Source organism: Hippocampus bargibanti, linkage group LG13 (genome assembly GCF_051943395.1).
Source record: "Hippocampus bargibanti isolate YZ-2025 linkage group LG13, ASM5194339v1, whole genome shotgun sequence".
Lineage (NCBI taxonomy): Eukaryota > Metazoa > Chordata > Actinopteri > Syngnathiformes > Syngnathidae > Hippocampus > Hippocampus bargibanti.
The window spans coordinates 18537028-18563048 of NC_142746.1; the positions used below are offsets into that span (position 1 = coordinate 18537028).

At 37.3% G+C, this 26021-nt stretch overlaps 1 protein-coding gene across 1 annotated transcript; it reads left to right on the forward strand.

The window, feature by feature from the left end:
- The first annotated feature begins 932 nt into the window (after positions 1-932).
- Positions 933-25689, forward strand: ide (insulin-degrading enzyme). The gene is made up of 25 exons (XM_089012269.1): positions 933-1072; positions 2462-2646; positions 2957-3164; positions 4801-4970; positions 5321-5443; positions 7318-7430; positions 7544-7706; positions 7782-7874; positions 7981-8072; positions 8171-8251; positions 8411-8514; positions 9663-9765; positions 9836-9958; positions 10955-11037; positions 11791-11935; positions 13577-13687; positions 13803-13923; positions 14967-15058; positions 16198-16309; positions 18761-18928; positions 19981-20253; positions 22799-22860; positions 23572-23644; positions 23733-23800; positions 25036-25689. The coding sequence occupies exons 1-25, from the start codon at positions 987-989 to the stop codon at positions 25129-25131; spliced, it is 3048 nt and encodes a 1015-aa protein (XP_088868395.1). The 5' UTR covers positions 933-986; the 3' UTR covers positions 25132-25689.
- Positions 25690-26021: the final 332 nt, after the last annotated feature.

Here is a 26021-nt window from a genome sequence, read left to right on the forward strand (position 1 = left end):
AATTATTCTCTGGATATGTTTCAGAAAGTCATTTCAGCATTTTCCCGTGGTTTTCTCTGAGACTACCTTATGGAAAAACTAATGACCTTGATTTTTTTTTTGTGTGTGTGAAAGTAAATAAATGTCTCCCTCTAGTGGTGTTCAATGTTAACGACTGAGGTTTGCGTACGTTATTGGCTAAATAATACCGCACTTTTATTTTACCGCACTATTTTCTTAATAAGCGCATCTCAAAAGTAAAATTGATGTTATTCTTTACCTATTCAGACACTTTCAGAAGCTTAAAACTAACATTTAATGATCATATACTGAAGTTATCTTTGTTGCAATGAACGGAAATGTTTTATTGTTTTTTTTGACAGTGGTTTGGGGAGAATGATCAGAATCAGAAAGCCTTTAATCGTCCCACAATGGGGAATGAATGGGGAATTTGCAATGATAAAATGTATAGTAATATGTGGTCATTTTGAAGACTTCTGCAAGTCAAATATAAAAAGCAATTAAAGGAAAACTGTTTTTTTCTTCATGTATTAAGAACGCAACTGTTTTCAACCCTGCCTGTTTCGACTCGGCTCCTTTTTATTCGGTCAACGTTGCAACATACTACGAAATTCGTGACGATAATTAGTTAAAACAGCACGTTGTATGTAAGAAGTACGTGGCCATTTGTCTGCTGGCAGCTGTGAAAACAGCGGTCAACGCAGGGAAAGACAAAGCTTTGAAACCAGACCTGTCCATTACATTCTACGTACAGGCGTTGTAATCGATACACGCGTCAGTCACAACAAATTATTTGTTCATAATATTTTGCCTTGGTTAGGAACATATTTTAATTATCTTAAAAGTTAAAACAAATTGGTACAAAAGTAAACATTGGGCGATTTTACACATTTTACAAGTTTTCGTTGACATCTGTGATCGACTGTTTCTGACTGAATTAAGATGGTGGCGTGAAAGGGAAGGTTTGTTGTTCATGGGTGCAAAGTATGTTTAAGTGCATCAAACGAACTGCGCAGTGCACGATCTATTTACAAGCAGCTGGAAGCGGTCCCCATCTCTGCAAAGAAATTACGTAAGTGTTGGTCTTGTGACTTATGCAGTTCGAAGACTTAAGTGTCTTGTCAACGCAGCGAGTCAAGCTAGCTACTCCTTGCTACTGAACTATAATGCAAGGCGCCGGTCGGGGCCGTCAAGCCGGTGGTTGACCTCGGCGACCCGTTTTAAGCATTGCAATATTGCTTCTAAAATTATCCGGGTTTTCAAGCTTGGTGTGAAGACTCTAAACCATCAATGAGTTTTTATTAAATATTTTTTTATCAGAGAACTGTATTATACAATGCGATTGCTGCTTAGTCACGATTGTGTCACTCGTTATGGCCCAACATTGTTGGTGAGTCATTCAATCACTCACTCCACATGGAAAGTGCTTAAATTATAAAATATACGTATTGATTGAAGGCGTATGCTGTTGTTATGTCCATAATGAAAATGTTCCCCACTTCTGGAATAAATACCTCAGGTCTATTGAAACTGTCATTTGAATCAGGTCTGGAAAAAATAGAATTCTCATGAATTTAAACCTATATCCTGTTTAAATCCCCATTAGCACGTTATTTTATTTTCATCAAGACAAATGCTTCAGGCATTGTCTTGTTTAAATACGCAGACACGTCTCTGGAGAAAAAAAAGCATTGCAGCACCTGTTATATACTTTTCAGCATTAATGCTTCTTCACATATGTGCAAGTTGTCCAAGCAATGAGCTCTACCACACCCTCATACCATCACATATACAGGTATTTGCTTTTTAACTGGACACTGGTAATGGTCTGTATGGTGCTTTTCCTTTTTTTTTTTTTTGCACAGACATCCATGATTTCCAAAATCATTTTGAAATGCGGACTTATCAAATCGCTACACATGTTTTTACTTTCCCTCAGTCTTTCTCAAATGAGCTCAGGCCTGGAGAATCCGGAAGTGTGTCTGGATGTTGTTGATATATGGCTTTCACTTTGTTTGGGAGAGTTTTAACTAGTGACAATGGTTTTCTCAATTGTTCCTATGTGGTAATAATTCCAGTTTTTAATGCAGTTCTGTCTAAGCGATCGAAAGTCACAGGTATTCAATGATGGTTTTCGGCCTTGCCACTTAAGTACAGAGGTTTTTCTTGGTTCTCTAAATACTTTAGTTGTATTATGGACTGCAGAAGTTGCAATCCATAAATGGGTGAATATTTGCCAAACAGCAATGTTCATCAGATCCAACACTGAATATCTTGTCTTTGTCTTGTCTTCAGGTAAGTAAAGATGGGAAAGGATTTGCAAATCATTAGTCTTGTGATATTGTATTACAAATAATTATATATTTTACACAACCTCCCGACTTCATTGGAATTTGGCTTTGTATATTAATAAATACTGTATGTGTGCTTATATTGTACATTGTCATTGTTTCTATTATAGGCTGGTCCCATCTTCTCCATTCAGAATGATTGACCCGGCTCTGAAAAGCGTGGTCACAGACATAGTTCGCTCTCCCGAGGACAAACGAGTTTACAGGGGCTTGGAGTTTAGCAATGGATTAAGGGCCATGCTCATCAGTGACCCGACAACAGACAAATCCTCCGCTGCTTTGGATGTCCACATTGGTAAGAAATGAAGTACATTGATGTGCGGTATAACCACTAGTTTTATTGCTCATGAAGGCGCTTCAATTGGCATTAATCTTTCATCAGTTTTAGATATGTCTATTTTTGTTAGAACTTTTTGGAATGGAAAAAAGCTGAGTCACAAATCTATATTGGCATGCATGTGCTGTAGTGTAGCATATTAATGGCATGCATTATAAAGAAGTGCAAATAGAACCAAATAATTCTGTGTGCGGTGTATTCAAATTGAAAATGTATCCATGGCTTTTTTTGTCTGTATCTCAATGATCATTTTATCTTCAAATTTCAGGTTCATTATCCGACCCGATTAACATCGCAGGCCTGGCCCACTTTTGTGAACACATGCTGTTCCTGGGGACAAAGAAGTACCCAAAAGAGAATGAGTACAGCCAGTTTTTGAGTGAGCATGCAGGCAGCTCCAACGCCTTCACCAGTGGAGAGCACACTAACTACTACTTTGATGTGTCTCATGAGCATTTACAAGGAGCTCTGGATAGGTAATTCACTATTTATTTGATTATATTTCCATCCGACCTCCCTCTCGTTGTAACTACAGAGGACTACAGTTGATGAGCCACACAAAGAAACTATGAGAAAGAGTAGTTGAAGCTATACTAAGAGCAGAAGTGAGCATTTGTGAGCAGCAGAATGTTTTCGTGACTTTAAATATGTTGATAGACTGTTGTCATATTTATCATGTATCGGCCGTGGTGTTTTGGAAAAAGCACTCGTTCAACAGATTGGATTTCTGGTACCTTCTCCAGCCGGCATCTGTTTGTGGGATAGGCTAATTGTTGTCCATTGCTGGTGTGATACGCGGCCCATCTGTTGCCCTGAGAAAATAATACTGTAGTGTTATAAATAATACTGCAGTTAAGAATGAAATATTAATGATGTGTACCGTAATAAAACAGAACATTTTCCTTCCATTAATTTAACTCTTCTTGGCACTTTTTATGTACCGTATTTTCCGGTGTATAAGGCGCACCCCCAATGAATCAGAATCAGAAAACATTTAATCGTCCCACAACGGGGAAATTTGTGGTCCACCGCAGCAATTTTAAAGGGGATCGGCTGGGGGGGGGGGGGGTTAAATAATAAAAAAACAAGATATTCTAAGCAGAGTAAAAATGTCAAAAGACTGAGATGTATACTGTAAATGTGCAAAAAATGTTTCGTTAAAAAAAACTGTACATAGTGCAAGTATCAAAGAAAATATACAGTAAAGTCTCATTATATCGATATCGGATATATCGATAGTCCCGGTTATATCGATACTATTTCTATGCACGCACGGAGAAAATTACATGCAAAGAGGGTCGGATATATCGATAGTCCCGGTTATATCGATATTTTTTCGGACTCCCTTGAATATCGATATAACGAGACTTTACTGTATATTGATATATGTAGCTGTACTGCATCAACTCATATTTACCGTAGAATAGTAAAAAAAAATCTGCATGAATAGTGTATTTTCAAACTTTTAATAATATTAATACATTTTATTTCAAGCACCTTTCAAAGCTCTCAAGGACACTTTACAGTCACAGACAAGCATAGATACAATAATACCTAATTAAAATACAATTATAAATAAAATACAATTATAAATAGCAACGAGAGATAGAGCTACACAGAAAATGCAATTTTAAATAGGCGGATTTTGAGATGGGATTTGAAGGTGGGACGAGAATCGGTTACGAATGTTGGGAGGAAGTGAGTTCCAGAGGTTGAGGGCAAAGCAGCTGAAAGCTTTGTCCCCCATCGTGCTAAGACGGGCAAGGGAGTCACACAGAGTTGGAGAGAGGAATAGGATCTGAGGGAATAGAAATTTGAAGAAGGCATGGCGGGGCAAGGTTACGCACTACTTCTTCCACTAAGTAAAATGGGGTCGGTAACAGCTGACATTACTTCACATATAAGGCACACCTGTGTATAAGGTACAGGGTCAACTTTTGAAGAAAATGAAGGCTTTTGGGTGTGTCTTATACACCGGAAAATATGGTATAAACGGAGTTGCATTATAAAGCTTATTTCGTCTATTATAAAAAATAAATAACAGCTTGAAGTATTCTCAATTTAGGATTCCTGTTATGATGATTGCATCAATTGTTATCTTCTCATCTGTAGGTTTGCCCAGTTCTTTCTCTGCCCGCTGTTTGACGAGAGCTGTAAAGACCGCGAGGTGAACGCTGTGGACTCTGAGCATGACAAGAACCTGATGAATGACGCTTGGAGGCTTTTTCAACTTGAGAAGGCTACTGGAAACCCAAATCACCCCTTCAGTAAATTTGGAACAGGTAACAATTCTTGAATGTTTAACAGGTTTAACTATATAAGTGCTTGAGCCTCCCAGAAACTTCACAATATTAAGTTTTATAGCAGCCCTACTAGTCACAACATTGCATTCTGATTAAAAAAAAAGAACAATTTAGTGGATTAATGAAAAGGTTTCTTCAGCTGTCATCTGTACTTCTTTGAAGGTGTCGGATGTTTCGCTCCTCATCCGAAAAGCTTCATCAGCAAACTAAACTTTGCTGGTAGCTCTGGCCCTATTCATATATATCCCTAACGAAGCTTTATATTATGTGTATGTATTATGTGTTCCAAAATAAATACAATTATCCATTTACTCTTTCCTCTGTTCCAGGTAACAAGCTGACACTTGAGACGAGACCATCAAATGACGGCATTGATGTCCGCCAGGAACTCCTTGAGTTTCACTCGACGTATTACTCCTCGAATCTAATGGGCCTCTGCGTCTTAGGAAGAGGTAAGGCAACACAGAGGAATACTTTTATTGATGTTTTTTTTGGGGGTAAGAGACAAATGTGTTAAGTGATTTACAACACAATACAGTAAAGTCTCGTTATATCGATATTCAAGTGAGTCCGAAAAAATATCGATATAACCGGGACTATCGATATATCCGACCCTGTTTGCATGTAATTTTCTCCGTGCGTGCATAGAAATAGTATCGATATAACCGGGACTATCGATATATCCGATATCGATATAACGAGACTTTACTGTAGTTCAATTATGGATTACCGGTCATTGGTTGTAACAGTGTCACATAAATTGCTTCAATTCTGTTTTTTTTTTCTTTCCGTAACATAACTTGAGAATGTTAATGGAAAATATCGCAGAGTGTTGCATCATGGGAAGTTCAGAAGCATAGCAAACAAGCGTCAATTTTGCAGCACATTCTTTTTCTTTTTTGCAGTCTGTCATTTTTCTGAATGTCAGTTTTCATCCAAATGCCAACAGAAGACAACATTATTTGTACTATGGGAATGAATATTTCCAAAAATATCAAAATAATTTCAAAGAAATATACTGAGTTCAAAATATAGGCCTTACATGGACGAGCAGGACTATTCTAGATTTCACAACTGACTTTAATATCAAGGATATATATTTTTTTAAGACATTTTATCAATAGGCTAAGTTAATAAAAATAAATCCTGTTCTTTATTTTCATTTTTCTTGGCTTTTGTTTGTTTGGTCACCAAAGTAAAGCATTTTTCATTTATCGTCTTTGACCTCTGCTATTTTTCTACAGCCCGTTTGCATATGTGGACCCGTTACATTGTAACATGGCTTATTTATACCTGGAGCTCCTAAAAGACTAAATATGCTGTATATACATATAAAAATTGGCATTTTCGTGTTTATTATGTTTGTTAAAGTCATTATAAGTGCCTTTGTCTGAGCGGACAGTAATTTCATCTGTGCTGTATGTCATGCATATTGGCGTATTTGACAATAAAACTGACTTTGACTTTGATATACGTATATTAAAGAGCTATTAATCAACTTGCCATCAGAATCAGAAAGCTTTTAATCGTCCCACAATGGGGAAATTTGCCTTCTTAAACGGCCTAATTTTTATTGCTTTTAACTCATTCACTGCCATTCCCAAATTTATTTGGGAATTGAAAATATGACGTGGAGAGCCATTCCTGAATTTGTTCTGGTTTTTGTTTTTCTTGCTGGGACTGCCGATTAAGCGCTGGTTAGCTCTCTGGCAATGTTTTTTTTCCCTTCCACGAGGTGGCAGCATTTCCATTGTTTTCCATGTTAGCGCTTTGTTCCAGCTTCAGATGTGGTTAAACCGGTATTTTTTTTAAATCTATTTATTTTCCTGTTTATTGTGCCAGCAATTCTACCAACTAAACTAATATGTGTGTATTTGCATTGTATTTTGGACAGCATCCCTCATTTCAAGGTCGTGTAACTCCAGACCCATATAATTTAGGAATTAACTCTTTTTTTTTGTGAAAAGAAGAGTCTCAGGCTTCTTACGCTGCATTCAATGTTTATGTCATCCTAAAACTCAAGAAGTGCATGTTTTATAATAATAATAATAGTAATAAAAATAATAGTAATATAATAAAAATAGTAATTAAAAAAATAATAATAGTAGTAATAATAATAATAATAATGCATAGTATTTATAAGCGCCTTTCACAACTCAGTGGAGAAATTTACATTTCACCGCAGCAAAGTTAGGAAAGGAAGAGGAAAGAAGTAGAAAAACTAATAACACATTTAATCTAATCTAATTGAATGATTGAAAGAATAGTTAAAAAAAAACAACCTAAACTTGTGAAATGTAATGTAAAATTGTGTTTTTACCCACAGAATCACTCGATGAGCTGACTTCTATGGTGGTCAAGTTATTTGCAGAAGTAGAGAACAAGAATGTGCCGATCCCGGAATTTCCTGATCATCCCTTTCAGGATGAATACTTAAAAGTCAGCATCTGTTGGTTACCCATGCTGTTGATTTTTGTATATATTTCAGATAATATACACTGTATATGTATTTTTTTTTTTTAATATATTTATTTTCCTGTTTATTTTACCAGCAATTCTACAAAGTGGTGCCCATAAAGGACATCAGGAATCTGTATGTGACGTTCCCCATCCCAGACCTGCAGAAATATTATAAGTCAAACCCTGGACATTATCTGGGTCATCTGATAGGTCATGAAGGACCTGGGAGTTTGTTATCCGAGCTAAAAAATAAAGGTAGGGAACATTTAATATTCCCATAGCGTCCCATTAAAATGGATGCATCAGCTGTGAAATTGTCATTCTGTTCAGGATGGGTGAATACACTTGTTGGAGGTCAAAAAGAAGGAGCTAGAGGATTCATGTTCTTTATCATCAACGTAGACTTGACAGAAGAAGGCCTTTGTAAGTACCGGAGTTCTTAATATTTGCTCATGGAGTGTTTTCCTGTGTGGTATTTGTGGAAGAATCTGAATTGTAAATCACCTCATCGTGTGGATGTCCTTAACAGTGCACGTGGAGGACATTATCTTTCACATGTTCCAGTATATCCAGAAACTGCGCACAGAGGGACCCCAGGAGTGGGTGTTTCAGGAATGCAAAGTAACTAATTTAATAAATACAATTGTGAATAAAAAAAAATCTCACAGGCAATGTGATTCTGAGCTATCAATGTTTACGGCTCCCAATTTTGTCTGCAGGATTTAAACAAAGTAGCGTTCCGTTTTAAAGACAAGGAGCGACCTCGCGGCTACACTTCCAAGGTGTCTGGTTTACTCCATGTAGGTGTCCTCTCCATGCGTTGATTTCATCGGCTAATGTCACGGCTTGTTGTGGCTCGCATCAAGACGGTCACCAAGCCCCATACGCTCCTCATAACTTACCGGATATTGTGATACAAATGTGTTCATATTCATATTTTGTGGGTTTTTTTTTTTCAGTATTACCCACTTGAAGAGGTTCTTGCTGCAGAGTATCTTTTAGAAGACTTCAGGCCAGATTTAATTGAGATGGTGCTGGACAAGCTGAGACCAGAATATGTCCGGTTAGTGCAAGAATACTTTGGATCGAAAAAAAAAAAAAAATATATATATATATATATATATATTTTTTTTTCCTTCGAGTGTGTGTGTGTGTGTGTGTGTGTGTATATATATATATATATATATATATATATATATATATATATATATATATATATATATATATATATATTTTTTTTTTTTTAAGGAATCTTAAGCCATTGTTTTGATTCTCCATATATATATATATATATATATATATATATATATATATATACACACACACACACACACACACCATATTTTCCGGTGTATAACGCGCACTCAAAAGCCTTGATTTTCTTCATAAGACGACCCTGCGCCTTAAACACAGGTGCACCTTATGTGAAGTAATATTAAGCCACAACTGTCAGATTCCATTTCCCCCTGTAGAAGAAGTAGTGCGTAACCCCAGCCTCTATAGTAGCACCTTATAATGTGGCCTGCTTTCTACCGGTAACATCCGAGTTCCATTCCGACCAAACGGTCGTAAGTCGAAAGGGTTGTAAGTCGAAATCTATTCAAAATGTTGAATAGAGACTCGGAGGCTAACTGACATGCAAACTGTGGTGCCATCACACGGTCAATTGCTGTGAGAGAGTGAGATGCTGGCTGCCTGGCCAAATTTATCCTATGCATTGCCGGCCTGCTAGTGCGTTGTTGTGCCAGTCGTAGAATTAACATTTTTAAAAATAGGGTCCGGGAGTCATGGTCATAAGTATGGGTGGTCATAAGTCGAGCTGGTCGTAAGTCGAATGTTACCTGTATTTGGAAAATTTATATGTTTATATATGGGAACGCTCTCTAGCTATTAGCTAGCTATCTAGATAGCTAGCGTGCTATCTATTAGCTAGCCAGACAGCTTTCTATGTATTCGAGCAGAAGCAGAATCAGAAAGCCTTTAATAGTCCCACAATGGGGAAATTTACTATTATTACTATTTGTACATCCCAAGTGTCATTCTAAGCATATACAGGTAGGACCTTTTTATGCAATAGCTAAACACAGCCGTGCTGCACATGTAGACATATATATTCTACTACTTTCCATTCACGTTCACTTTCCTGCTCATTTGGCTGCAATACCGAATTGCTTCTAACTACACAGGTCTGAATGTATTCTCTCTCTCCAGGGTTGTTTTGGTTTCAAAATCATTTGACGGACGCACAGACAAGGCAGAAGAATGGTATGGTACACAGTACAAACAGGAGGCTATCTCTAAGGAGACCATCAAGGTAAAACAATGCAAAAACAGTGCCGAGCAAATGATTGTGCAGGGAATGGAATTCTTCATGTGTGTTTCAGAAATGGGCCAGTGCGGATCTCAATGGAAAGTTCAAGTTACCGATGAAAAATGAGTTCATCCCGACCAAATTTGAAATTTACCCTCTTGAGAAAGACTCTCCTGCCGTCCCTGTTTTAATCAAAGTATGTTTGCTGCTGTTTTCATTACATACTCAAGCAGTCTGATTTTAAAGGACAACCGACGTCTCCGGACAAGTTGTGTCCCGAATTTGTAAAATGGCTTCAAATGACTTCTACTGAGCGTATTTTACAAAGATTCCACCGCATATAGCTATATTTTACGTTTTAAGACTCATACTGAATATTCCGGAAGTCTTCTTTTTGAGTTGGTGACGAGTCCGTACGTGACGTCACTGAAGGAACGCCCCTGACCGAAAAAAAAGGACACATTGTTGCAGTCCTTTCATCACGTCAATGCTTGTTTGGTCTGAAAACCTCGTGTTGCACCAGAAATAGCCAGAAGAGGGCGTCCAAGCTCCATTTAGGGAATTTATCAGCCTGTGGAAACGGGCTGATTCATTCATCACAGGAGCTCGGTGGCCATTTTCTGCCTCTTTTTGGGTGAGACATTTCCCCCCAATGTTGCCTCAAAATGGCACGGAATAAATTTTAAATCGATTGCAAACATGTATGCTTTCCTCTTCAGAACTATTTGAATCATATTCATAACTGGATGTGTAATAAGGAAGCATATTCTCCGAATCTTAAGCCATTGTTTTGATTCTCCAGCAATTTAAGACGTCTTGGCGTGACGTCACGAATTGGGGGCGGGACTTTCTGAAAATGCCCAATTCGCAGCTCAATTTTTTGCAGATTTTGGACACTTTAAGTCATTTTTATTGGTGTTTTGCATTTGAATAAAAATATCATACTGCGTGTTTTGGGTATTTTAGATACTATAAAATGTTTTCTGATGTCAGTTAAGAAACAAAAAATTGTCGTCGGTTGTCCTTTAAGTGGAGGTTACTTGAGTGATGCTGTTTGCTAGAATTATGCTGATGGTATATTTTATTATTCAAGATAAATGAACACAATTTGCACTGAAACTGTTTTTTCTGTCTTTCTGCATTTGCAATCACGGTGCATCAAAATGAAACGAGTTTCTACGCCTTCTTTTAGGACACAGCGATGAGCAAAGTGTGGTTCAAGCAAGATGACAAATTCTTTCTTCCCAAAGCATGTCTGAACTTTGAGTTCTTCAGGTATGTAATAACTGTTGCTGATCGAAAGGTCAGTAATGTACTCTGTCAAATTACTACAACTTCAATGAGAACATGAAATACAGTAAAGTCTCGTTATATCGATATTCAAGGGAGTCCGAAAAAATATCGATATAACCGGGACTATCGATATATCCGACCCTGTTTGCATGTAATTTTCTCTGTGCGTGCATAGAAATAGTATCGATATAACCGGGACTATCGATATATCCGATATCGATATAACGAGACTTTACTGTAGTTCAATTATGGATTACCGGTCATTGGTTGTAACAGTGTCACATAAATTGCTTCAATTCTGTTAATGGAAAATATCGCAGAGTGTTGCATCATGGGAAGTTCAGAAGCATAGCAAACAAGCGTCAATTTTGCAGCACATTCTTTTTCTTTTTTGCAGTGTGTCATTTTTCTGAATGTCAGTTTTCATCCAAATGCCAACAGAAGACAACATTATTTGTACTATGGGAATGAATATTTCCCAAAATATCAAAATAATTTCAAAGAAATATACTGAGTTCAAAATATAGGCCTTACATGGACGAGCAGGACTATTCTAGATTTCACAACTGACTTTAATATCAAGGATATATATTTTTTAAGACATTTTATCAATAGGCTAAGTTAATAAAAATAAATCCTGTTCTTTATTTTCATTTTTCTTGGCTTTTGTTTGTTTGGTCACCAAAGTAAAGCATTTTTCATTTATCGTCTTTGACCTCTGCTATTTTTCTACAGCCCGTTTGCATATGTGGACCCGTTACATTGTAACATGGCTTATTTATACCTGGAGCTCCTAAAAGACTCCCTCAACGAATATGCATATGCAGCTGAATTAGCTGGTTTGAACTACGACCTTCAGAATACCGTCTATGGGATGTATGTAAGTATTCACATTCCTTCACTCTATGATTCGTGTTGCATCCCAAAGTTCCTACGATTTCCCCCGACTGGGTGATAGTGGCTAAGCCAGGTTTCAATGGCACAAGTTGTGAAAAATACTAGTTTTTCTATGACGAAAAAAACTGCCATATGCTTGTTAAAAGTACATAATTGATCTGCACAAACTCGACCTGGCTTGTGTCAGTGTAACTTTTGTCTATGCACGTCTGATCATCTTTCATTATTCCTTTTTTTCTCCCCTTTTCCAATAGTCAGATTTGCGTAAATCATAACAAACACAAGTAAGCATCACTTCCTCATGTAAGGAAGCCGAGAGGAGTTGAGTGGCATTTTTGGGTTTGCTTAGTTTGGTTGGTCGAAAACTACAAGTCTCGTTATATCGATATTCAAGGGAGTCCGAAAAAATATGACTATCGATCCGACCCTGTTTGCATTTTCTCCGTGCGTACATAGAAATAGTATCGATATAACCGGGACTATCGATATATCCGATATCGATATAACGAGACTTTACTGTATGTTGAAAATTATTTATTTAGTAATAATAATAATAACAATAATGATAATAATATAAATAATAATAAATATAATTATAATAAATGTAATTATATTATAAATAAGTGCCTTTCAAAACTCAAGGACACTTTACAGCAGCAACAATTACAATAACAAAATAATAATATAATATCAATAATAATAATACTAACAACTGCTTTTGTTAGTATACAGTACAATATGTATTGTGTTGTACTTTACTAATAATACTAACAGCAATAACATTAATCTGAACAATATTAAGAAACAAAAATAATAAAACATTTCATTTATAAGCGCCTTTCAAAACTCTCAAGGACACTTTACAGCAACAACAACAATAATAAAAACAACAATATTAATAATAATAATAATTATAATAATAATAATACGTCTTTGTAAGCTCTCAGTCGTACAGGAATGGTCCATCGATGAGAAGGTTTCTTCAGCCGTCATCTGTACTTTTTTGATAAAAAAAAATCTGAGGTGGTTCTTTAAGTCAGCTAATTTAAAGGTGGCCTTTTCTAAGTTACGTACCAGCAGAAGGATGTCTCTCCCTAAGTTGACAGCAATACGTCTGTGTAAGCTCTCAGTCGTACCAGGAGTGGTCCATCAAAAAAAGTACAGATGACGGATGAAGAAACCTTCTCATCAATAATAATAATACGAACAACAACTTCAGCTGTTGTTAAAGCGCTATATAAATCAATAGTTTTATATTGTACTACTAATACTAATATGAATCATTAAATTACTTAAAGGCGAGTTAATAGGTGACATTTGTCTTTCCTACTTTAGCACGACAGCCAATCTTATTTGACAATAACAGGATTATCGTTGTACTAAGTTCATCCTGTCTACTTGATATCTAATGTTGTATGTCTATTTATTTAATACTAATATTAGCTAAACAAAATCAATCATTAAAAAGGACTTGTTTTACTTTAAAGGCGAGAGGCCATTTTGTTCATGCCCCGTCTCATCCCTCATAGGCCAAGAAATGACCATCATATTCTGAAAATAAATAACTCCAATATTTGACCTCCACAGTGATCGTGTTAAACTATCTACTCTGTCACTGCGCCAGCTCTCTGTTAAAGGTTACAACGACAAGCAGGACATTCTTTTGAAAAAGATCATTGAGAAGATGGCCACATTTGAGATCGACGAGAAGCGATTCGACATCATCAAGGAAGCGGTAATCACGACTGTCAAAATCACCATTTCAGTGTTCTAGCTAGCTCGCTATAGGAGATTTTTAAACCGCAATCTCGGCTATGCTCTCGTTTTTTTCCCTCCATTTCATTTTGCAGTACACGAGGTCTTTGAATAACTTCAGAGCAGAACAACCGCACCAGCACGCCATGTACTACCTTCGTCTACTCATGACTGAGGTGGCCTGGACCAAAGATGAACTTAGAGATGCTCTAGAAGGTGAGATGATATTTTTTTTTCCCCAACATATTAAAAAAAGTTCTCTGCTATCAATGTTGCTGAAAGGTATTCGCTTACTCTATTTTTTAAAATACAGTGATATCTCAGCTTACGAACTTAATTGGTTCCCAGAAAGTGTGTGTAAGGTGAAAAGTTCGTCTGCCAAACATTTATTTCCCATAAGAAACCATTCAAAATGAGAATAATCGGTTCCCAGGTCCGCATAAAACATAATTTTCTATAAAATAAGCCTTAAAACTACACAAAATATACCTTCTTTTATGTATAATAAATGTGGTATTATATTGTAACTAAAGAAATAAACTATACTGTATAATAAAGTTTTTTATTTACCTTTGTGATGGTCGATGTAGTTGCCTCTTGATGATATCCGAGTGAAATTGCAGTGCTTTCTCGGCGATAATACCCTAACTCAGACTGTCCCCTGCTAGCTGATTTTCGTTAATTTAAATCAACAGAAGTTTTTCAACCTCTTCTATTTCTATTGCCTGAGACTGTTGCTTAGACAACACAGAAACACCCTTCGCCACACGTAGCAATGGTCGACTTAGCGTACTGGTACTGGGACGCAAAGTCACACAAATGCACACCTCGTTCGTGTTTTTCGATGATCTCCTTCTGCTCGACCGTAATTTTCTTTTGTCTTCTTCGGCTTAACACTAGCCTGTGGTGGGGTCTTTTCCTGTCCCATAATAGCTAACGTACTCCACTCGATAGCAAACCACATCTGCACTCAAAGGGGGTGTGGAAAACCAGTATGATTTGGTTCGTCCGCCGAAAACTAGTTCATATGCCAAGATTATATTCTCTCAAGTTCATAAACTGAGGTATCACTGTACCTGAACCCTATTTTTGTGGAATACTTCCCAGACACACTCAGATTCTATTCCCCACATCCCCCCCGTAGATTGAGTTCGAGACCCCTCTTATACAATTTTTTTAAACTGATTGTTCTTAGGCAGGAAGTGAGTCATTTCATTGTCCGGCTGCACTTTAAATGATAGCTGTGATCTATATTCCAGATGTAACCCTCCTGCGACTCAAGGCCTTCATACCTCAGCTGTTGTCACGGTTACATATTGAAACCCTTCTCCATGGTAACATCACCAAGGAGGTTTGTTTGTTTGCTTCTAAAGAGAAAATGTATTTAATTTCTGGCATTTCCATTCAAGTAGCTATATGGTAAATATGATTTTAACTCATTCACTGCCAGACGATGTGCAAAAAGGTGTCCATTCCAGTGCCAGGGTTTTTGTCATTTTCACTCAAATAACAGGGCCCACAGAATTTGAGTTTTAGGACTACATAAGCATTCAATACAGCGTTAAAAACCTTAGACTCTCTTCTTTCATCAAAAAAAAAATGTTAATTCCCAATTTATATGGGTCTGGCGTTATCTGAGTTTGAAATGGGGGCAGCTGTCCAAAATACAGTACAATCATATTGATTTATATAGCGCTTTAACAACAGCGGAAGCTGTAACAAAGCGCAAACATGGACAAAAGGCAAATGCTCCCCCCTCGTGGAAGGGAAAAGCATTGCCAGAGGTCTGACCAGAGCTTTATTGGCACGACCCGCAAAAAACAAAACCCGAATAAATTTGGGAATGGCGATCCACGTCGCACTTTTCAATTCCAAAATAAATTCGGGAAAAGCAGCGAATTAGTTAATGGCCAGGATGTGAAATGTAAAGCTTGACTAGCACATGGTGAAAGTCTACAACATTGGGTACGTTGAATATGAATATAGATGTATGCATTTTTATGTAATAAATTAAAATTTAATTTATTACATTAAAACTACAGTAAAGTCTCGTTATATCGATATTCAAGGGAGTCCGAAAAAATATCGATATAACCGGGACTATCGATATATCCGACCCTGTTTGCATGTAATTTTCTCCGTGCGTGCATAGAAATAGTATCGATATAACCGGGACTATCGATATATCCGATATCGATATAACGAGACTTTACTGTACTACAGATTCTGCTCTAGGACTATTTAAGGCGCTGAATTCTAAGCCATCGTGTTCCCTCTTCATACTTTCAAGTCGTGTGACTGCATGTGTGTTTTGTAGATAGACACAATTTTTTTTTAGAATTTCATTCAAAAATATGTAAAAACACATCTATATTTAACGAACAGAATCAAATGAGACCAGTGTTTCCTGCTTGATGTTTTTTTCTGCTTTCCCATTAGATGATTATTAATTTTTGTCCTGTCCTCTCGGTCATGCGGTTTTTTTTTTAGAGCGCCCTTGGGATGATCCAAATGGTGGAGGACACTCTCATTGAGCACGCGCACACAAAGCCTCTCCTACCCAGCCAACTGATCCACTACAGAGAAGTGCAGGTTCCAGACGGTAAGTATTCTACTCCTTTATACTCCATTTGAGTTACACGTAATCAACACGCAACTAATCTCCACCGCAACCACACAGAAGTGGGCTCACCCTTTTTGCACGTACATGTCTTCCTTACACTGAAAAAGGCTTCAACCAAACAAAAAAAAAATGCCTCACCAAGTGATGATGGAAAGAGGTTTATGGGCTTGGTTCCAGTTGGCAGGAGTCCAAGATGTAAAAACACTGAGGCCTAGTCACTGTCTGCCAATCTTAAAAAAAAAAGAAAGAAAGAAAAAGCTGATACCTACGGAAGAGCATTAGGGCCAGCTTGAAATATATATATTTTTTTAGAGATGGGGTATTATTCTGAGAAAAAAAGTCGCAAATTTGCTAGATTTAAAGTCACAAAGTTGCTAGATTTCAATTCACAAATTTGCTAGATTCAAACTCGCAAATTTGCGAGATTTAAAGTCACAAATTTGCTATATTTAAACGTTTAAAAAAAACGTTCAGAGTTTGAGATACATCATTCGGTCGCTGGATAGGTTTTATATATAAATGTATATTGTAAATGTAAATCTAAATAATAATAATAATAACTTTCATTTATAAGCGCCTTTCAAAACTCTCAAGGTCACTTTACAGTCACAGGATAAGTTTATCTGTGGGTGAGCAGCGGCAGCCACACGCGCTAGCGTTCACTCAAGTCAAATGTATAGAAAGCTAGCTAGGTAGCTAATAGATAGCGAATAGATAGCCAGATAGCTAATGGGTAGCTCATAAATAGTTAATAGCCAGATAGCCAACAGCTAGCAAGCTGTCACTCCTTTTGAGTAACTCAAATAGAATAAATAATAAGACAAATAGATAGAAAGCTAGCGAGCAAGCCAATAGATAGCTAATAGATATTAATACATTATTGTCCCCACAAAGATTTTCATCGGTGTTTGAGCCACACATCCAACGTTTTCCTCAAATAAATGTCACAAAGCGTGACTGACTTTCATCTGGCTCCATTGATTGATTGACGTTCACGATTCAACTTATCACACGTATTGTAATTTGAATCGTGAGGCTGTGTGCTGACTCCGTCAAAACATAGATACCAAACAAACAAGGTAGGACAAAATAATCCTTGTGGTTTGTGGTCACATGCAACAACACAGCCAGTACATATACAATGCGTGCCAAAAGGATATGGGCGTTGGCTACTTTTCACTTTTAAGTGTGTGGACTTGTTTACAGCTAATGAACACATCCGATAATAAGTTTGAGTGAATTCTAACCCACACTGCCAGAACAACTAGTGTTTTTCATGCATTTCTTTTACATTAATGCCTTAAAAGGGCGCTCAACCTCCATCAACATATTCAAGCCTCATTTTGTTGACTACACTATGATGACAAGACATCATATTGTCATTTATTTTTTATTAGCAATGAAGACATTAGCCACATGTAGCATTGTAACATAGTTAGCATGTTTTGCTCAGAATACTGATGGAGATTCGCACCACTATGTACTTGGCTATCAGTTAGCTATCTATCCAGCTAGCTAGCTAGCTATTGGCTAGCTAGCTAGCTATTGGCTAGCTGGCTGGTTGGCTGGCTATCCATCTGGCTCGCTATCTATTAGCTGGTTAGCTGGCTGTCTATTGGCTATCTCTTGGCTGGCTAGCTGGCTGGCTATCTATTAGCTGTCCAATGGCTAGCTAGCTAGCTTTTTATTTATTTGAGTTATTCTGGGTTGAGTGAACGCTGGCCCGTGTGGCTGCCGCTGCTCACCCACAGAAAAACTGATCCAGTGACTGTAAAGTGACCTTGAGAGTTTTCAAATGGATTATTATTATTATGATGATGATTGGATTGGATTGGATATGCCTTTATTCGTCTCACAGTGACGAATAAAGGCATATCCAATCCAATGTTGATTATTCATATTATTATTATTATTATTATTATTATTATAAAAGGAGGATTGTAGATAAACCCTTGAAAGTGGCCATGTGCCTTTCTAAACAATGGATATCTCCTTATTGTAAAATAATAAACCCACCTCAAATTTGACTTTCTTAACCAAGATTATCAGGAAAATTGTGATTAATGCTGAGCTTTTTTTAATCAATTCCAATTAGGTTTACCATTTTTTTATCTCTGGAAAAATGAAAGTAGCTGTGTGTGCTTTGAAGCTCATCGTCCGACCTGATCGGTGGAGAAAAGTCTAATTACTGCCGAAAGTGCAGCATTGAACGAAGGCAGTGAAGACATATAGACACTACATGTGACGTCTTTATTCTTCAAATACATTTGCAAACATAAAAAAGAATCAACATTTTGGCATACAGGGGTGTTGCATGTCAAAATTGAAGGGTTGAAATCATTTTCAACTATGCCTTTAACATCTAATGTTATCAATATACAGTATACTTGCCGGATGCACTGATATCTTACATTGTCATGTTGCTGTCAGGTGGATGGTATGTTTATCAGCAGAGGAATGAAGTGCACAACAACTGCGGCATCGAGATTTACTACCAGACTGATATGCAGACCACCCATGAGAATATGCTGCTGGAACTATTCTGTCAGATCATCTCTGAGCCATGCTTCAACACGCTGAGAACTAAAGAGCAGCTTGGTGAGACTCCATACGTTCATTTAATGGCCTTGACACACCTCTCCATGTTCTATGTAATTTAGGCTAAGGTTTTTATTGGTCTGCCAGGCTATGTAATTTAGGCTAAGGTTATATTGTCTCTCTATATACAGGCTCACATTAGTGGCGTGAGTGTGTTTATATATATATATATATATATATATATATATATATATATATATATATATATATATATAGATATATATATAGATATATAGATATAGATAGATAGATAGATAGATGAACGAACGCTGGTGCATGTGGCTGCCGCTGCTCACCCACAGAAAAAATATCCTGTGACTGTAAAGTGTCCTGGAGAGTTTTGAAAGGCACTTATAAATGAAATGTATTATTATAGGTATCTATCTATCTATCTATCTATCTATCTATCTATCTATCTATCTATCTATCTATCTATCTATCTATCTATCTATCTATCTATCTATCTATATCCATATAGATAGATAGGTATAGATGAACGCTGGTGCATGTGGCTGCCGCTGCTCACCCACAGAAAAAATATCCTGTGACTGTATAGTGTCCTTGAGAGTTTTGAAAGGCGCTTATAAATGTATGTATGTATGTATGTATGTGTGTATGTATGTATGTATGTATGTATGTATGTATGTATGTATGTATGTATGTATGTATGTATGTATGTGTATATATAATATATGTATGTATGTGTGTATATATATATATATATATGTGTGTATATAAAATTAAAACATTCAAAAAAAAACAGTAGTTTTCAATAATGTTCAAGCTATATTTAATTGAATACCGGTACTATACAAAGGCAATATATTTAATGTTCAAACTGCTTACCAAGAAGTGATTTTCATTTAAATATTTACTGTAATTATGACCTGACTATTATTAGAATTAGTTCGTGGTTATGCCACCTTGCATAAAAATTCACGTTTACACCGAAAGTCCTCCGCAATCAGGGTTTACTGTTGAAAACGGCCGTGATTGGTGATAAAACTGCTTTACGATAAGCCCTGACACAATTTCACCTTTGCGCCCGAAAGGCTACATCGTGTTCAGCGGAGCAAGGCGGGCCAACGGGGTCCAAGGCCTTCGCTTCATCATCCAATCAGAAAAGGCACCTCACTACTTGGAGAGCCGGATCGAAGCCTTCCTTTGTACCATGGAGAGATCAGTGGAGGAGATGAGCGAGGAAGCATTCCAGAAACATATCCAGGCCTTGGCCATCCGCCGCCTGGACAAGCCCAAAAAGCTGTCTGCCGAGTGTGCCAAGTACTGGGGGGAGATTACTTCACAACAGTATAATTTTGATCGAGGTGAGCAGAAAAATCTTGAGTCGTCTTTAAACAAAATTAGAATGATCATCTTTGATATAGTTGCTCATATTACAAATTACCTGCAATCTGCATGATAAAACATTAGCATTAGCGCCGCTTATCGCCCCCGCTATGTTGTTGTTAGAGAGCAGAGAGCACCCTCATGTACTGTCAATGCTGTAATTGACCGCAGAGCGTCGTTGCATCATATCGTGTAATTGGCTGGACAGCTGTCACTCACTGAATTACTATTAAAAAATGTATCTCTTATAAACTCATTCAATGCCAGACGATGTACAAATATGTGTCCACTCCAGTGCCAGGGTTTTTGTCATCCTCACTCAAATTCCAGGACCCACAAAATATTGAATTTTAGGACTGCATAAACATTAAGTAGGGCGTTAGATATCTTAGACTCTCGTCTTTCATGAAGAAAGAGTTAATTCCAAATTATATGGGTCTGGAGTTATATGAGATTTAAATGAGGGCGGCTGTCCAAAATGCAATGCAATACATCTATATCGCTTTAACAACAGCTGAAGCTGGAACAAAGCGCTAACATGAAAAAAATGGAAATGCTGCCCCTTGTGGAAGGGAAAAAACACTGCCAGAGGTCTGACTAGCACTTTATCGGCGCCCAAGCAAGAAAAAAATTGAAAACCCGAATTCGAGCTAGCTATCAAGCTACCTACATAGCTATCTGTTAGTTATGTATTAGCTAGCTATTAGCTATCTATGAGCTATCTATTGGTTGTCTAGCAGACTGGCTAGCTAGCTATCTAGCTAGTGATCTATTATCTATCTATTAGTGGTTTAGCTGGCTGGCTAGCTAACTATCTATTAGCTATCTATTAGCTAGCTAGCTTTCTATCTATTTGAGTTACTTCCGCGTTGCGTAAACGCTGGCGCGTGTGGCTGCCGCTGCTCACCCACAGAAAAATTCATCCCGTGACTGTAAAGTGACCATGAGAGTTTTGAAAGGCGCTTAGAAATCAAATGTATTATTATTATTATTATTATTGACACATGAAAAACAGCCTATTTGTTTTGTTACACATGGAATATTACAGTGTATGTTTTTAAAAAAGAATCCCAGTTCCAAGTAGGGCTAATAATGTCGCACCGTCACTGTACTCTTATCTTGTATTTGAAGAGATCTTTAAACATCAGACAATATGATGAGCTGCCTTCAATGTCTCATAAAAGAGCGCCGGCGTCTTTGAAGTTAATTGTCTCAAATTTTTCCACCAACGCATTGCTACGCTTAGCGTCTAGGCGAGATGCCAAACATTGCATAATATACAAAATATTGTATGTCTTGTTTAAAAATGAATATGTTCAATTGGCTCTGCGTTAGTTTTAGCTTACCCACATATATATATTTTTTTTTTATATATATGGCGCACCAGAAAGAAAATATTTTTTTTCAAAAGCTTATAATCCGTGTCACCTTATGTATGGGAAAACATTTTAAAATGTCATTCATTGAAGGTCACCCATATAATGCGGTGCACCTTATGTATGGAAAAGGTTTTTAAATGTCATTCGTTAAAGGTGTGCCTTGTAATGCGGTACACCTTATGTATGGGAAAACGTTTTAAAATATGTCATTCATTGAAGGTGCCCCATATAATGCGGTGCACCTTATGTATGGGAAAACGTTGTAAAAATATGTCATTCGTTAAAGGTGCGCCTTATAATGCGGTGCACCTTATGTATGGGAAAACGTTTTAAAAATATGTCATTCATTGAAGGTGCCCCATATAATGTGGTGCGCCTTGTGTATGCATTTTTTTAAAAATATGTCATTCATTGAAGTTTCCCATTATAATGCGGTGCAACTTGTGTATGTATATTTTTTTTTTAAATGTCATTCATTGAAAGTGAGCCTTTTGCGGTGCACCTGATACATGGGAAACATTTTAAAATGTCATTCATTGAAGGAGCCCCCTTATAATGTAATGCACCTTATATATGGGAAAGGTTTTTAAGTACGTATATCATTCATTGAAGGTGCCACTTATAATGCGGTACGCCTTATGTATGGTACACATTTTCAAATATGACATTCATTAAAGATGCGCCTTACATTCCAGAAAATACGGTACATTTTTGCCGTTGTAATGTTTCCGTTCGACCTCGCCATTTGTGAAGTTAAAAAGTTTAAAATAATATAATAAAAATTATAATGCGGTGCACCTTATGTATGGAAAATGTTTTTTTTTTTTAATATGGTGCACTTTATATTCCAGAAAATACGGTAATTTTAAGATTTAGGCTATAGAATGGCCCAGTCTTGGTCCGTACCTAGATCCGGTCCATGGTGATCAAAAGTGGACTGTGAACAGGAGACACCCACACAATCTCACTTTTTAGGGTGTTTTTTTTGCAACGATCTATATGTGCAACAACAGTATTTCTCACTGTTCAAATTAAATTGATTTCTTTTGATATCACTTTTTTTTAATCGCACAAAAAATCAGATAGGTAAATCCTGATTTTTTTGGGGGGGGGAGCGCTCTCATATTTGTGTTGTGTTTCGCAGATAATATTGAGGTTGCCCACCTAAAGACGTTAACTAAAGATGACATCACGCAATTCTACAGTGTAAGTTGATCGAATTATACATTCTATCCATTCTCTTCTGTTCTTTATTGCCTGTTCATGGTGGAACAGTTTCACTGTGGAACACGCTTGATTGATAATATGCCCTCTCTTCGTCACTAACAAGAACAACAAAGCTAACATATTAACTCATTCACTGCCAGATGATGTGCAAAAAATGTGTCCACTCCAGTGCCAGGGTTTTTGTCATTGTCACTGGAATTCCAGGACCCACAGAATATTGAGTTTTAGGACTACATGAACATTCAATACAGCGTTAGAAACCATAGAGTCTCTTCTTTTATCAGGAAAAAAAATATGTAATTCCTAAATTATATGGATTTGGAGTTATTTGAGCTTGAAATGGGGGCGGCTGTCCAAAATACAATGCAATATATACATATTGGTTTATATAGCACTTTAACAACAGCTGAAGCTGGAACAAAGTGCTAACATGCGAAAAAAGGGAAACGCTGCCCCCTTGTGGAAGGGAAAAACATTGCCAGAGGTCTGGCCAGCGCTATATTGGCACTCAAGCAAGAAAAAAAAAACGAACTAATTTGGAAATGGCGCTCTATGTCATATTTTCAAATCCCGAATAAATTCGTGAATGGCTGTGAATGAGTTAATACTTTATCATTGTGTCCCTCAACAAAGTCCCAATAAGAATCTGGGTTAACTTGATCCTTTGTACCCTCTCCCCCCCAAAAAAAGGAGCGCCTGACCCTGCACGCTCCCAAAAGACACAAGATGTCAGTTCACGTGCTGTCTCGAGAAATGGACACCTGTAAGTATTTGTGATCATATCGTACCCCATTTGAAAGGACACTGCACAGCCACGGTGTCAACTCACCTTTAACCGTGTGTCTCTTTAGGTCCCCTGGTTGGAGAATTTCCAGCTCAGAATGATGTCAACTTGGCCCCTGCACCCTCTTTGCCCCAGGTGAACACGATTAACTGATATTTCAGTTTCACGGACAACCAACATCTCCGGACAAGTTGTGTCCATAATTTTTAAAAATCACTTCAAATGACTTCTACTGAGCGTATTTTACAAAGATTCCACCACATATAGCTATATTTCACGTTTTAAGACTCGCGCTGAATATTCAGGAAGTCTTGTTTTTGAGTTGGTGACGAGTCCGTACGTGACGTCACTGAAGGAACGCCCCTGCCTGAGAAAGCGACACACAATGCATTGTGGGTACTTTGTTTGGTCTGAAAACTTCGTGTTGATGGCGAAATTAGGAGGAAAACACAGATTTAACGCGATGGTGAATCGTTGTGTGTTGGACCAAGACAACTATTTGATATTCGCTGACACAAATTCCCAGCAGACAAATTAGCCCATTTCCAACGGAGCTTGGGCGCCATCTTGTGCATTTTCTTGGTGCAATATTGGTGTCCAGATGCCTCAAAATGACATGGAAGGACTTCTTTAATCGATTGCAAACATTTATGCTTTCCTCTTCAGAACTATTTGAATCATATTAATAACTGGATGAGTAACAAGAAAGTATCTTCTCCGAATCTGAAGCCATTGTTTTGATTCTCGAGCAAGGCAAGACGTCTTGGCGTGATGTCACGAACAAGGGGGCGGGACCTTCTCAAACTGGCGATTTCCGGGTTCAATTTGAAGTCGTTTTTGGACACCTTAAGTCATTCTTATTGGTGTTTTTCATTTGACTAAAAATATCAGCCTGCATGTTTTGCGTATTTTAGATGCTATAAAACGTTTTTCTGATGGCAGTTAAGAAACCAAAAAAATGTGTCCGTTGTCCTTTAAGGCTTATTTAGTTGAAAATTATGTTTTGTGTGGACCTGGGAACAGATTATTCACATTTTTATGGTTTCCTATGGGAAATTAATGTTTGCAATACACACTTTTCGCCTTACACACACTTTCTGGGAACCAATTAAGCTTGTAAGCCAAGGTATCATTGTACTAAACTAACTTGAATAACACCTGATGGGGGATGACCAAAGTTGGTGGAAAAACCTCTATAAACATAATAAAATGGTATTTGTATAATTTCGTAGCAGATATTTAAGAAGCAATCTTGCATTCATAAATTTACGGCCCCCTTGACCCCTGACTGATTTGTTTCATATTCCTCTAATTTCCCTTGGCTGGGATCCCTGATCTTTAAAGATGGAATTGTTGATGTGTTTCCTCAGCCGTCGTTGGTCCGGAACATGACGGAATTCAAGAGGAGCTTGCCTCTTTTCCCACTGGTCAGGCCTCATATCAACTTCATGGCAGCCAAACTGTGAGCGAGCGTGCCACAACGGAACGTCAGAAAGACTCGTATCTGACTGAAACTTGCATGTGTTGTGTTTAGTGGAGTACATATGAATGTGTGAACAAGCAGACTGCATCCAGTAGAAGGAGATGCTTGGAAATTAATGGGTATCATAGAAATCCACAGGTCACCGTAGTTGTGATTGACGGTAGAGCCTCGTGTTCAAGTTGAACAGGCGATGCAACACTTCAATAATGATGTCACGGGCCTTTATAAGCTTTTGTAGAGAAGCTAGACATCATCCGATACATTTTTACTCGTCGTCATGTTCATCGCGATGTTTTTATATTCTTTTCTTATTAATCCGTTAAAATATTGGGACCCTTTTGAGGTATTTTTAATCAGCTTACCACGAAGAACCTCACCCCATATGTTATTTATTTCTTTTTTTTTCAACTTAAAATACTTTTTAAAAATATCTCAGGGGTACTCACATGCTGATTTTTTTTTTTGTGTTTTAGTTTAAATTTTATTGGTCTGTCATCTACATTCATATTTTATTCCTTTAAATAAATGTGATGAAATCCGACTTGTCGTCATATGGGTTTGTTGGCGAAAGAATGAAGTGCATAGTTTAGTTTCGCTCACAAATACACAAATAATATACATTTTAATCAATATTTTAATACCTGACATTCATTTTATGAGGGTTGAAATGTGAATTTTCATTTGATTTTGGAATTGATTTTTTATAGAAGGAGCAATGAAAAAAATACTTTATATATACTTTATATACAGTAAAGTCTCGTTATATCGATATTCAAGGGAGCCCGAAAAAATATCGATATAACCGGGACTATCGATATATCCGACCCTGTTTGCATGTAATTTTCTCCGTGCGTGCATAGAAATAGTATCGAT

Excerpts from the sequence above, each read along its gene's own strand:
- ide (XM_089012269.1), top strand. The coding sequence starts at position 987 with ATGTTTAAGTGCATCAAACGAACTGCGCAGTGCACGATCTATTTACAA. Across the intron at positions 2,647-2,956 it reads TGCTTTGGATGTCCACATTG|GTTCATTATCCGACCCGATT; the intron begins GTAAGAAATGAA and ends TTCAAATTTCAG. Across the intron at positions 7,707-7,781 it reads ATCCGAGCTAAAAAATAAAG|GATGGGTGAATACACTTGTT; the intron begins GTAGGGAACATT and ends CATTCTGTTCAG.